This window comes from Carya illinoinensis, chromosome 6 (genome assembly GCF_018687715.1).
Source record: "Carya illinoinensis cultivar Pawnee chromosome 6, C.illinoinensisPawnee_v1, whole genome shotgun sequence".
In the NCBI taxonomy this organism is placed as follows: Eukaryota; Viridiplantae; Streptophyta; class Magnoliopsida; order Fagales; family Juglandaceae; genus Carya; species Carya illinoinensis.
Genome location: NC_056757.1, coordinates 27,759,201 through 27,774,544, shown reverse-complemented (window position 1 = coordinate 27,774,544; position 15,344 = coordinate 27,759,201). Strand labels below are relative to the sequence as shown.

Sequence of the window (15,344 nt, the reverse complement as noted above, 5' to 3'; positions counted from 1 at the left end):
TACTGTTTTCAATAAAATTTACTTTTTGACCAATCACATCACATTGGTGCACAGATTAGTGCATAATTATGCTTGCAACTATATTTTTCCATAGTAAATTACTCACAACCTTCATCTTTGGCGATACACTGTAGAAGGACCAAATCAATATTTTATTCTTTCATTCAATTAAAGTCCCGTCCAACTGCCCCCTCTTTCTTTCCCTCGTATGCTGTTGGCTATTAAATGAATTGTATTGGTCTCTCTCAGGATTGTATTTCTCTAATTTCAGCAATATTTGTCATACCACATTTCTTGTTGTCCATTTCAATTAGAATAAAAGAAATCCTCAACCCATCGGGCCATCCATCATAGGGATAGATCTTATCTCATTTCAATCAGACTCTAGCTTAATCTGAAAATTAACAAGCTATTAATCTGAAAACCTGTTTAATTTGAAAATTAACAAGTTACGTTTAAGTTAAATTATTAATGTACATATGGTTAGTATAATTGTAAAATATGAAAAAAATAAAATAAAAATATTATTATTAAAAAAATAATATTATATTATTATTTTGATAAATCCAATAGCTCATTCAATATACGTGGAGTTATGGATATGAAGGTTTTGAATTTATGAAAAACATATACTTTTCATCAAATTTTGAAGATGGTTTTGATGAAACTAATGCTAATACTCTAAGTTAAAATAGTAATTTTTTTTCATATTTTGTAATTATACTAACAATATGTTAATTAATAATTTAATTATTATTTTTCCTTCTGTTGAGAGAGAGAGTGAGGAGAGAGAAATAAGTGATAAAATAATTAATAGATGGTAAACAGTACCTATCTAAATATGTAGACACACTGTAGTAATGTAGTTTATAAATAAAAAATTTATATTTGGCACTTTCAATATAGTAGATTTAATGGAATTGTTAACTAAATATTAAGAGTGATTTCAACTTATTTCATTTAATCATTATTATAATTTTTTTTTTAAATTTTTACACAAAATATAATAAATAATTAAATTTTTTAAAATTTTAAAATAATAATAATATTAAAAAATAATATTTGATTTAATTTTTAATTTTTATCTCAACTCATTTTATCTTAATTCATTATTCAAATTACACCTTACTTTGCATTGATTTTTGAGCTTTGCTAGATACAGTCGGCAAATGCAGTCGGCGTACAGTCGGTTGTACGGAATGAATAAAAAAAAATTATAAAAAAATTATTTTATATTCAGGGAGACCTACATGAATAAAAAAAAGTTATAAAAATAATTTTTTTTTTTTTATGTAAGTCTCGTATTAATTCATTTTTTTCTCTATGATTATACGACGACTATATTTCTCGATTGTAAAAAATATTTCTCTTGATTTTTATCTACCATTACTAGTGCTCTAAGTTTCAGAGGGCGCAAGCTAGCCGTATCCCGCGAAGGGCTCACTCGCTTAATTTGCATTTGGTTTGAAAAGTTGGAGACCAACCCATCCATTGTCCTTTGTCAATTGTCTGTGCACATGGTCCAATGGGGGTTTGAATGTCGTCCTCTTAAGAAACTATATATGGCATCATTTTTTTTTCCTAGTACTGTTGGGAAAAACGATGATAGAGAAGTAAATTAAAAATAAAAATCAACCATACGGTATAAAAATTTACGTGGTTTCATAATGTGTCTATATTTATAAAATTGTAGATAATTTTATTATTTTGAAAAATGACAAAATACACTTTGGGATAAGATATAATGCTCAGAATGACTATATTATTCATAATTAATATACATATAGGGTTATATGGCGAAAGTTTTAATTTTTCAATTATTGTGTTATTTGTTCGAGCAAGGTGTCAAGTAAGTATCGAGTAAACTCTCTATCTAATATTTGTTAGAACAAGTGTCGAGTAAACTCTCTGCTTAAGTTTCGTGTGAGCGTCGAGCAAACTTTTTATTTGAAATTTCTTAAGTCACAAACCGGATCAAGAACGTATATATATAGATACATCTTCTGTATGCATAGATGAAGATGCTAGAATTACTGTGGTCATTGTTCTTACCTATTGATATAATCCAAGGGGCTACTCATAGATTAGTGATATGCTTCTGTTTCTATTAAATTAGAGTTCGGATAATGAATTGAGATGAAATGAATAGAGATTATAGTTGAAAGTTGAATAAAATATTATTAGAATATTATTTTTTAAAATTATTATTATTTTAAGATTTTAAAAAAATTAAATTATTTATTATATTTTATGTAAAAATTAAAAAAAAATTATAACGATAAAATAAGATAAATATTTCTTATTTCCAAACGAGGGGATGACTTAACGTGGCTTTTCACCTGCGAATGTGCGTACATTGCATACTCGTCAGAATCACAAATTGCATACTCGTCAGAATCACAAACTCATACAAGTAGAAGCTATACATCTGATCATATCGTATAAAACCCTTAAATTTGAGTTAAATAACATGTTTTTTTTTTGTTGCAAAATAATGCAATGATTCATATTCAAAACAGTTAGAAGTCTAACGCTATCCTGGTCATGATGACAACAAGAGAGTCCAATGATCTGGTCACATGCATCTTAAATGCTATGGGCATGAACTAGTACTACTACAGTCACAGACTCCACTCAGCTCATTGCGAACGAAAAAAATATTTAGAAACACACAAACATGCCTGCCTGCTTTGGTTGGGACCCTATGTTCTAATTAAGAGAGTTGTAGAGGTTGGGAGTAACTCTAAATTGTCAGGGCCGGTTGGCTCTCAAAGTTTTTGACCAAAAACCCTTTTGAGCGTTCTTCACAGCACAGGCAGTATATAATTCCTGACACACTGCAAAATTTAATATAAAACGTCTGCCATTGGGTTTTACGTGGAGTAAGTGAGGACTGAAGAAGTTTCCTAATTTATTGAGCTTTTTCTTTCTATATTAAACAGAACGTCCTTTTTGAAGTTTTTCTTTTTCTTCTATTATTTTTGGGTAAGAGTTCAGTTCAGCCAATAATGTAAGGCAGTCTAGAACTCGCCCTAGATGGCCCATCCTTTGAACTGGTTTTATTGAGTTTGATCTTTCGAATTTTGCGGGAAAATATAAAAAGGTTTAGGAGGAGACCTTCTCTTCTCGGTAGGGGTCAGTCACATAGGGATCGATCTTATAATTACATATATATATATATATATATATATATAATATGTCATTATAACATTTAATAGTCTTGAAATAAGGTAAATCTCATGTTATCTTGGATTATGTCGAGGTAATTGGAAATAAGATCAGTTGTTCAGACTACTACATGTTGATAAGAATTAACATTGGAATTTACATTCTAGTGATCTTATGAATGAAGAAGATACTATTTAGATAATGTAGGAATTGGGATCTGCAAGAAGCTTTAGGCCCTGTTTGATTTCATATACTATCTCATTCCGTCTCAATATTTAAACATTATTCAAATACAAATATTTTTTATTTTTAATTTTTCAATTTTTTTATATAATCATTACAATTTTTATAAATTTTCAATATATATATATCAACATTTTCAAATAAAAAAAATTATATTCGAATAATATTTTAATTTTATAATACTTTTATATAGCTTTTTCTCTCTGCTTTGGTAAAACTTCATAAAAATTTTAATTCAAATCATTTCACTACTATTCACATATTTATCATCATATCTAATCTATGTAACCAAATGAAACTTTAGCCAATTAAATAAAAAACAATTAATTCCCAAATTTACTAATTATAACCATATGTAGTACTATGGGATTCACATTAATTTGGCAAGAAAATTAAATTCGATTGCAGATATTTTCAGCAAACAGTACACTTTAATTTTTTTTTATAAAGTGATAGGCTCTTAGTTTTAAAGGTATAAAAGGAGAGTGAGGATTTCAACAAATATCCAATAACAATTTTTACAACTCAAATTAATAAATGGAGTCAATAAATTGGTTTTGTTCTGAATTTTTTGGCCTAATTTTCATGAAAGGAGTTCAAGGCGCGCGAAGTCGGGTAGGTGACCGAAACAACATTGTTATTGATTGTTTTGATTGGCTTATTAGAATGACTACAAATTAAGTAATATTGTGCTTAATTGTGTTAGCATTATACTTGGACGAGTTCGCTTATATATGAACTCTCATTCTTCATCTTTGGATAAGAGAGTGTGTCAACTTGATCTTGAAAGAAACGAAAGTAGATATGAGAGGTGTCATCACAGCTTGATAAGTTAATGGAGGAAGCTTAATTGTCATGATGTTACTGTGAAAACCACGTGTGTCAAAAGCTTAAACTGATAAAATAACGTAAATTTAATTATTTGTATTATATTCTTAATAATTACAAGTGATTATAGAGGCTGTGCACATGTTCGTGTGTTGGTAGAGAATGAAGGTGGTTAGTTGCTGCTATTAGGATGGAGAGTATAATGCCTTTGCAAAGATTCATTGTATTCAACCCAATGATTACAGAGAGATTCTTGCCTTTATATGGTCAAGCAGTACAACATGCAATATTAGAGACGAGAATAAAAATATACAGCATGCAATATCATAGATGATAATAAAAATAGAATAAGTTGGTTACAACCGAAATAGAAAAGGACAAAAGTCGTGAATATTCTAGAGCTGAGTTAGACTTGTAGAATTTTCTGCTTTTTATTCTTGTGAATATTAGCTTCTAGCTTATGATTAATACACCCCCACGAGTCTAACTAGGTGTCACACACAGTTAGACTTGATCTAAAACTGGAAAACCAATAAGCCACAAATGCTTTGTAAACAGGTCCGCAAATTGATCTTTCCTGCTGCAAAAATGCACTTGTAGTGTCTTGGCAGCCACTCTGTCGCGCATAAAATAAAAAACCATATCCATATGTTTAGTGCAAAAATGGTATATAGGATTAGATGTCAAATATGTCACCCCTTGATTATCATACCACAAGATAGGGGGTTTTGAAAGAGAAAAACCAAGCTCTTTAATCAGTGTTAGCAGCCATATAAGTTTGGCACTTGTGTTAGCTAAGGATTTGTACTCAGCCTTTGTGCTAGAACGAGCAACATTGTGTTGCTTTCTTGAACTCCACGAAATAAGATGATTTTCAAGAAAAATACAATATCCTCATGTAGATCGTTTATTATCTGAGCACCCTGCCTAGTCAGTATTAGAGTAGGCATGCAGTGTAAAGGGTGAGGCTTTGGAGAGGAAAATGCCATAGTTTATGATGGATTTTAGGTAACATAAAATTCTTTTCACTGCTGTCTCGTGAAGTAGTTTGGGGTCTTGCATGAATTGGCACACTTTATTAACAACAAAAGACACATTAGGCCTAGTTAAGAAGAGATATTGCAGACTACCAACAGTACTTCCAAACAAAGTAACATAATCAAAAGAAGGGGAATCAAACTTGGAGAGTTTTATTGAGGCCGACATGGGGGAGGGAATGGGATTAGCACCAGCCATATTAGCCTTTTTTAACAAATTAGATATATATCTTCTTTGAGTGATCAGAATACCATCAGTAAGATTGTCAACTTCCAAATCGAGAAAGTATGAAAATGAGCCTAAATCTTTTACTAGAAACATGTTACCAAGAGTTGAAATTAAATCATCAATAGCAGCCGAAGATGAAGAAGTTATGACCATATCATCGATGTACACTAGAATGAACATGCAAAGGGTTGATGTATGCAGTATAAACAGAGAAGGATTACCCTTAGATGCTGAGAAACCATAACTGATAAACCATGAGCTCAGTTCCGAGAACCAAGCTCGTGGAGCTTGCTTGAAGCCATAAATGGCCTTGTTGAGTTTGCAGACAAAGTTTGGTTGCAAGGGATCAACAAAACCTTGCGGTTGTTGCATAAAGATTGTTTCAGAGAGCTTATCATGGAGAAAATACATTTTGAATGTTTGTTTGACGAAGACATCAGCCACGAGCAATAGCAATCGACAGCACCAACCTAATTGTAGAGGGTTTCACCACAGGACTGAAGGTTTCGGTATAGTCTATAAATTTGTTGGTGAAACTCCTTGGCCACAAGTCTGGCTTTTCTTCTTTCAATAGACCCATCAGAGTGCATCTTAGTGCAAAATACCCAACGACAAACAACAACATTAGAGACAGAGGAGGGAGGGACTAAAGTCCAAGAATTGGTCTTCATGAGAGCTTGATATTCTTGAGACATGGCAGGTTGCTATTCAGGAAATTTAGAGGCTATAGTGTATGAGGATGGTTCATCGGGAACCATGACAGTGGAGAGAAAACAATTTAAGTTGGATGCAGAACAGTTCCATCAGGGGAGATTCAAGATCGGGAGGAGTTTGTGTGAGAGCGAGTTATAATCGGGGAATGTGGAGGAATTAAGAGAGAGTGAGACTAAGAAGTTTGAGGAGGAGCCGAAGGAGGTGAGATTGTAGTTGAGGAATTAGGGATTTCAGGAGTAGGATTTTGGAAAGATGATGGGGAATTAGGAACAAATGAGGATATGTTGGGCTGAGGTGTGGAATGAGAAGATGGAGTGGGTAATGGATTAAGCGGATTGGGTGAATAGGTGTTTGGGATAGAAAGATGTGAAAGTGGACTGTTTTGAGGTAGAGGCAAGATTGGCTAGAGTTAAAGGGATGAAAATTAGAAATAGAAGGATTGGACTCATGTGGGACTGGGCCAAGAATAGAGAGTGGAAAAACCGGAAGAGGCATTATACGAGAACTAGGTTGTGGGCTAGTTTGAACAGGAATGAGCTTTGTGTAAGGAAAGCTTGTCTCATTAAAAGTGACATTGCTAGAAATATAGAGATAATTTTTGTTATAATCAAAACACTTGTAACCTTTGTGAGATGAGCTATATCCAAGCAAAAGACATGAAGTGGATCTAAAACTTAATTTGTGTTTGTTATAAGGGCAAAGATTGGGCCAACATTCACACCCAAAAATTTTGAGAAAAGAATAATCGAGGTGTTTATGATAAATCATGAAGTGAGGTGAGTGATTTTGTAGGATGGGAGTGTGGAGTAAATTTATGAGATAAGTGGCAGTTTCAAAGGTGTTGGCCCAAAACAAAAAATGGAGAGAGGCTTGGGCTAGAAGTGTAAGCCCAATTTCCACAATATGGTCGTGTTTTCCCTCTACAAGGTCGTTTTGTTGGTGGGTATGAGTGCAAGAAAAGTGATGGTTTATGCCAGGAGTTTTGCAAGGTTTTGTGGGAGGAAGAAATTCTCCTCCGTCATCGGTTTGTATCAAAATTATTTTTGTATTAAAAAGCCGTTCAGCAAATTGAATGAATGAGGTGAGAACAATTAAGACATCCGATTTATTTTTAAGAAAAAAACACCAAGTAAAACGTGTAAAATGATCAACTGTGGAAAGATAGTATTTGAATTCATTTCTTAAGACAATTGGAACTGGGCCCCATACATCGACCCATAATAGATCCAAGGGCTTTACAGAAGAAGATGTACTTAAAGAAAAAGGCAACTGATGTGCCTTGGCTAAAGGGCAATCAGAACAAACAAATGAAGAATGGTTTGGGAAATAAGGCAAATAGTGAGAATGCAACAATTTGGAGACAACTTCGAGAGAGGGATGGCCAAATCTCTTGTGCCAATAGACGATTGAAGCTTTCTCACCAAGACTAACATATGAAGAAGACAACAGCAGAGAGGAGGGGAAGTGATAAAGGCCATTAAGAGTTAGTCCACTGGTGAGGAGCTTCCTAGTTACCTTGTCCTTCATGAAAAATGGGTATCATGGAATAGAAACACGCATTATTAGTACATAATTGGAACACAAAAATAAGATTCTTTGTGATTGAGGGAACGTGAAGAAGATTAGAAAGCTTGAAGGAGGTAGAGTTAATAGAAAAAGAAGATTCATCGATGTTATGTATGGGAAGACCTGTTCCGTTGCCAACTCGAATTTGTTCCTATCCATTGTATGGTTTATATGAAAGATTAAGATGGGAAATGTCCTGGGTTATATGGTGAGTTGCGACGCTATTTGGATAACACGTTTGATTTGGAATGGCTAATGGAGAGGTATAGTTAGCAGTGAAGGATCAGGGAGGGTCATATTGGTAGGCATGATCAAACTGAAAGTGACACTACAAAGCAACATGACCAGGTTTGTTGCATATTTGGCATGTAGGCCGCTGTTGGGTATGGTTGGGTGAAGAGAAATTTTGAGGTGAATGGGAGTAAGAACGTCCCCTGTTAGAGGGAAACCTTCCACGGTCTCTGCCATTTCGACCTCCTCGGTAAAACTCTCAACCTTTTTGGTCTCGTGGGCTATTTGTGCTAGCATATGGTTCAAAGGATGAGGATATGGGGGAATGAGAGTTATGAGTCATCCTACTCTCACATATGAGAAGAAGGTGATAAAGCTCATGTGAGGCAATGGGTTCGGTTCGGGTTGTGACTGAGGTGATGAAGGATTCTTAGTTGGGATCGAGACCATTGAGCAGGTATGCAACAAATTCCTTGTCTAAAAGTGGGCTCCCAACTGTAGCAAATGTATCAACAAACATCTTTACTTTGCTGTAATAATCCGAAATGGATTGGTCACCTTTAGATAAATTGGTAAGATGAAATATGATTTGAAACTCTTTGGCTTGGGAGTGAGAGTTGAACATGGATTCAAGGTAAGTCCAGAGCTTGTGGGAAGTGCCTGTAGAAATCATATGAGCAACTACAGAGCCTGTTAGAGAAGAGAATAGGATATTCAAGATGATTTGATTTGTTCATTGCCAAGAGAGAAACATGGGGTGATTTTGGGACTAGTATTGGGTTCGGAAGGGAGCATTTTGAGGGGTGGTGTCTGTGTGCCATCTACATAAGAAAACAGATCCTGGCCTCGTAAGTATGCTCTAATCTAACTTTCCATAGCAATATAATTCTCAGAATTGAGTTTAATGGAGACTAGATGAGAGAATGAAGAAGGCACAAAGGTAGGGGTGATGGGTGGAAAGGAGAAGACGTTGCCCTAATGAAAAGGAAAGGACTGCTATTCTACTGGCTCTGGATACCATATTAGGATGGAGAGTATAATGCCTATGCAAATATTCAGTGTATTCAACTCAACGATTACAAGAGATTCTTGCCTTTATGTAGTCAGGTAGTGCAACATGCGGTATCAAAGATGAGAATAAAAATAGAATAAGTTGGTTACAACCGAAATAGCAAAGGACAAAAGTTGTGAATATTTTAGAACTACTGAGGTGGACTTTGTAGAATTTTCTGCCTTTTGTTCTTGTGAATATCAGCTTCTAGCTTATGGTTAATAGTTGCCTGTTGGATACAATCGATTGATGACTAAGGGGAACAATGATGTGGTGCATGGGGCAAGGAGGATATATACCCAAAGTATATATAGTAGATCTGACTTGAACCATTAAAAAAAATAAAGAAAAATGAGTAAGTTTGGCTCAATTAGGAGCAAAATGGAGAATGGAAAGGATGAGAAGGAGATCAGAGGACTCCACTCAAGGAGTTAGCAAAATAGATGTTCAATATATATTCTTCATAAACCTAGGGAGAAAGACTCATTTAAAGGCCAATGGCTGAAGAGTCACGGGTGATATTGCTAGTTTCTATCATCTAGCTTTTCACCGAAGGTTAACACTAATAAAACTATAATTGAGTTAGCCTGATTAGTTTATGTAATAAGTTGTTCAGAAATATAAAACTATGATCGATTATTTAACCTTAAACCTCTTATATATCTTAGTCCAACTCGTACAAATTCGAATAACTACGCATTTATTTTGCTATAGTTTTATCTTTATATTTGTAATGAGAATATCTTAAATAGTTGAAGAGATAAATAAGGAGTTGTGTTCCTAAAACCATACATGTTTGAATTTATAATTGGAAAATGCTGTGTACACATATAGTGGCCACCGATTCCCTATTTTTATTTTTTTACTTAATAGTTAAGTAAATATTTTTAAATGAGTTTATGATTTTTATTTATTTTTAAATTTTTTTTATTAAATTTAAAAAAATATTTTAAAAAGAGATATAAAATATTTACGTTTTCGGTGAAGGTTTCGGTAGAATCCCTTTGTGGGAGTAGCATTGTCTATAATAATTAGTATATGTATACATAAACTATATAAATATATTAACAAAAAACTAAAGTTTGTTTGTCAAAACTTGTAATTAAATTGAATAATCGATTTTGGTAAGAAGCTCGTGAATAAATTTGAACTTAATCAAATAACAAATGAACTGCTTGTTAAAATAAAATGTATTTTTATTATAAGTGCAAGTTCAATTGGTGATGTATAAAGGCTTGTTTGAGAATTAAACTGTTATTAAATATTTTTATTCTACTTCATTATTATATATAAATTATTTGAAATATTTTTAATATGAACCAAGAAAGTTAAACAAACAAAACTTTATTGAGAGACTAGACTAATGAAGTTTAGGGATTAAAAAAAAAAAAAAACCAGAAAACTGATAAATTGGATCGGATCCAACTGAATCGGTATGTTATGTTTAGTTTGATATCAATTCTATTTTTTTGAAAATCGGTGAAAATTGGTCGATTCTGATTTTTTTTTTTTTTACTTTTTAACATCGGATTGACCCGATTCATATATATATATTTTAATTTTTTATATTGTAAAAAATATTTTTATATTATGTAGAATATATATAATTATATATAAAATAATTTTATATTATATGATAAATTACTAATTAATATGATATTAAATTTTAAAATTCTATATAAATAATTATATATTATCATTATAGTTTATTGTATTAGTAGTTATATTAATATTATATCACTATATTATAAATTATAATATACCACTATATTCTATAATATAATTATAATATATTACAATATATTATATTAAGGTCTATTGTATCAGAAAAATTAGACCAAATCCGACCGAAATAAATAAAAATAGAAGTACTGATACCATTACTGATTTAAGGATGTAATAATTGCAATATCAATTATTTAAATTTTAAAATTGAGATATTCTAATTCGATTCTAAAATATATCTAAAATGAAATCAGATCAGATTAATTACAACCTAACGAAGTTAGACTTTGCCAAAGCATTTGGCATTGGGGTCGACTTCAGGTAGTAAACTGACTAAGTTAAACTTCCTTTCATATGGTTAAAACTTAAAAGCAGTGATGTGTGAAGATGGCGACTGTAGCTTATTTACTAGTGATGACACGGTGTTTGTTGGGTTGAAGTCTCATTTTCTTCTGCCTTGAAAAGAGAGGTGTCTAGCCTCTGCACAACCTCAACCTGGCACACATCACATTATTACTCTTTCTTGTCAATTAACAAGGGGACACCCTAAGAACCTCCAACCCCTCCATATAGGTGTAGAAAAAGGAGAGAGAGAAAGATAAATGGTCTGTGTCTCACTTTCACACGTGCGAATAACGTGGGGGTTATGTGTTTGGAGAATAGTGAGGATAGTAATATAATAATAAGAACTAGTTGATGAGTTAAAAAAGGTCAGGGGTGGGTCAGGGTGCCTAACTACTCTTAAAGGTATGTTCTCTTTCTGCCTGATATTCCGAGTCTGTGAGAGGGCCGGGAAGTCTAGACGAGGGTCTCTCTCTATTAATAACACTTCCGCTGTTTCGGTTGTTTCGAGCTGCTAAACTGTTTCTGTTGTTTACCTGAAACCCTTATATTGGTATCTTAGCAGCTAGCTAGAATGCTTCCGGTGATGGCACAATAGGCAACAAAGAGCATCGCACATATCAGTTCTTAATCGTCCGCGTCTGTGATATAGGAAATAAGGGCATGACCAACAAGTTTGCACAAGAAAACCCAAGTAACCTGATCAGTTGCAACTCATCCCGTACTCCTTCCTCTATCACTTCGCCCCTGGGGATGGTTTATGCAGACATGGGTTCTGTCTCCCTCATTCCCAACTATGGAGTAGCTACTGCAGTTTCTTCTTCACAAGAAAGTACTATCTCCAAGAGTTTTGAGGTTGAAAATAGGAGAGCTAGTTGGGGTTTCCCATTCATGGCGAACTCCATTACAAGAAGCTTTGAAGAGCACCACAACAATAATGCTGGGGAGGTTAAGGTCTCTGACGGCGTATATGGTTTTGGGCAAAACAATGAAAGAATGAATCAGAATGTCGGCCTGGATGATAAGGACTCGGATGAGAATGAGAATGCGCTGACTGGGAAGGAAACATATAGTGGGCAGTCAAAGCTTTGCAATAGAGGACATTGGAGGCCTGCAGAGGATACCAAGCTCAAGGAACTTGTGGCTCTTTATGGCCCCCAGAACTGGAACCTCATAGCAGAGAAGTTGGAAGGAAGATCAGGTAAGGAAGTGAGACAAAGATCAATACCTTGCATTTTAGTTATTTATTCTTCATAATAATATTTCCTATCCTTAGGTTGAACTTTATATATATATATATATCAAAATAGTTGCACTATTCTTTTCTTTATAAGAATTATTCCTTTTATTTTATTGGATTTTCTGGGTCAAAAGGTAAGAGTTGCAGACTGAGATGGTTTAACCAGTTAGACCCAAGGATCAACAGAAGAGCTTTTAGCGAAGAAGAAGAAGAAAGGCTAATGCAAGCTCATAGACTTTATGGCAATAAATGGGCCATGATAGCTAGGCTTTTCCCTGGAAGAACTGATAACGCAGTCAAGAACCATTGGCATGTTATAATGGCTAGGAAGTTTAGAGAACAATCCAGTGCTTACAGGAGGAGGAAGTTGGGTCAATCTGTATACAGGAGGATGGAGGAAAATCCTAGCCTTGCTTGCAGAGATGCAGCCACAAGAACAGAAACACTACCATACTGTCTCGATTTCCCAAGCGGAGGACTAATCAATAATACTTCTTTTCCATTTGGAACATTTAATGGTGCCAGTAGTGTGATTGATTGTGGCTTAAATGGTTCACCCCTCATGACCAGTGGAGAAGCAATTTCAAGCAGCAAAGTCCTTCCTTACAGTGGTTTCTGTGCACAACAGGCGTCTTTTGATTTCTTCCCTGGTTTGCCCTTTGCCCCTATTCCTTTTTGTTCCTTCAGTTTGGATGCATTTGGTATCTGTGCTGCTACTCATGATTTTGTCATTCGTTCATATCGTGCCTCATTTTCTTGTTCCATTGTTTGATCTGTCGCTCTCTTTGCAGCTGAACCAAGTTGAATGTCTTGATTTATTTTGTTTATCTTCTGCTTTTTGTGTATCTTGAGTTCTTGTGATTAATTTGTGTTCATCAGGTCCCAAGAGCAATAAGAAGATGGGCAGATCTTGGGATAGGCCCCGTGAAGAAGTTCAAGCTGCATCTGGTTTTTATCCCCATCCCCACCACCACTCTCCGTTTTTAATGGCAATGCAACAGTCAACCAATCACAACCCTTACAGTTTCTTGGACACATCAGCACCACGACCTCAGGTTTCAGCCAGTGATCCTTCATTATCATCCACAGAAAGCGAAGTAGACAGCCATTTTGAGACCATTCCACCACCATTCATTGACTTTCTTGGAGTAGGTGCCACCTGAAATTAGAAACAATGAAAAGCTGAAAAAGAAAACAAAGTTTTCACAGAATCATCAAAAGATCAGTGACTCGATGTGGATGTGATCCAAGATAAATGAAGAAGGCCATTAGAGGTAATTAACAGAAAGGATTGTTGTTCCAGTTGAGTGACAGTACAAACCCGCATCTGTTTGTCCAAGGCTTAGTCCCACCATCTTTTTCTTGTAACCCTCTAGTGAGGTCCTTGCCCATATATATGAGACTCTTTTTTCCCCGACAAGGTTAAAAAATAAGTTATATATATATATATATGTATATATCTATATGTTAATATTCGTCACAAACGCCATCCATCTATTTACTTTTTCCTTGTCAACATTGCATTGAAATTCGTAAAGGAAACAAGAGGAACGAACCAGAAAACCAAAGCAGATGCAGATTATACAGCGTATAGCAGATCGAGCCTGTAAAAAAACAGAAAGAAAAACAAAAACAAAAAGGAAAAAGATAAGCAGTTAAGAAACTTATCCGGACATTTATTACATAGTCAAATCAAGAAGGGGACATCAAAAGAAATGCTTCCATTGGAGTCCGACGTGATAACCCACGATAAGGGGAATTAATTAAAGATCCTTGGCCTAGAACATGAGAAGTTGTCATTGAAATGAACTATTTGGGAATGAAAATTATACCCTATTTTAATATATTTGTACCGGAATAATTTTATAAAGAAAGGATTGTTAAGATTCAGATCCCATTAAACTAAGAAGCAAGAACACAGCTGTCATTCCTTCTGAAAAGAACCGAGAAAAGGACACCAGGATCAAACAATGGGAAGCCTGATCAACTGATCAGTCATAGTTATAATTTTAAAGTTTTAATGTTCTTGTTTATATATTTCTTGATGGCATGATTTGAAATTTAACATTTGAATACTGATTATGAATAAGTAATCCAAACAAGCTTGTTTGGCTTGTTGCTAGAAACTGCAAGAAAAGGCTGAGAAAATGGTGTGGGAGAAGGTATTATGGGGATGTTGAAATAATGAAAATGATGACGCTAACAAAGACAAAATAAACCCAAGGGATTGGAACTACTCAGAGTCAGGACATCCTTTTCTCATGGGCCTGCAAAACTCAGGCACAATTTCTGGAACTGCATAACACCACAGTTCCTGTGCATTCATGATAGACAGTGTTCAACACCCTTTTCCCAGATAATCAGCAGAATCTCCTGAGAATTCATGCCACCCACATGGGGGGTAGCTGTTTCAATTTGTCTTACGTACATAGTAAGCAGCTGAGCTGGTTGATCCGAAAATCCTTTGGGATATTGATTATTATTTCCTGATACTAGAAAACATGACTATTTGATGACATGATCCACATCCACAGATACCCAACCGTTTTCAAAAGCGAAGAAGACAACGTTAATGTGATAATATTAACGCTATTGATTCTTCCCGTAATTAAAAAGAAATTACAATTACAATTAGGTGTCTAACCAGACAAAAGTTGGGCAAGGAAAGGAAGTAAATAGATGCTGAGATGTAGTATTAAAGTTGGACTTATTATGGGCCTTTATTCCATATTGATAAAACCCAACACTCTACACAACAAAATGAACAATGCAATAGAAGAGATGTGGTCGGTGATAAGTAGGAAGCAAATCGGAGACGGTGCCTTCTCTGTCTCTCTCTCCCGCGAGTCTGAGGCTGAGTAAGGTTTTTTCAGTCCCCTTGCTCGTGTAAGGTGGTTTGGTCTTCCCTGGTGGGAGTACTGTTCTTTCCTTTCGTTCTTCCATACTTGTGAACCTGTAATATGGAGGAGG

General features: G+C 34.5%; 1 protein-coding gene and 1 long non-coding RNA gene across 2 annotated transcripts; one reads left to right on the top strand and one right to left on the bottom strand.

The window, feature by feature from the left end:
• The first annotated feature begins 11,526 nt into the window (after positions 1–11,526).
• On the top strand, positions 11,527–13,794 carry LOC122312515 (transcription factor MYB105-like). Its single transcript, XM_043127152.1, has 3 exons — positions 11,527–12,335; positions 12,509–13,024; positions 13,254–13,794. Exons 1-3 carry the CDS (start codon positions 11,798–11,800, stop codon positions 13,535–13,537), a joined length of 1,338 nt encoding a protein of 445 aa, XP_042983086.1. The 5' UTR covers positions 11,527–11,797; the 3' UTR covers positions 13,538–13,794.
• LOC122312516 lies at positions 12,663–15,128 on the bottom strand. The gene is made up of 2 exons (XR_006243203.1): positions 13,931–15,128; positions 12,663–13,533 (listed from the first exon to the last, which is right to left on the bottom strand). It is a non-coding gene; the product is annotated as an uncharacterized LOC122312516 (long non-coding RNA).
• Positions 15,129–15,344: the final 216 nt, after the last annotated feature.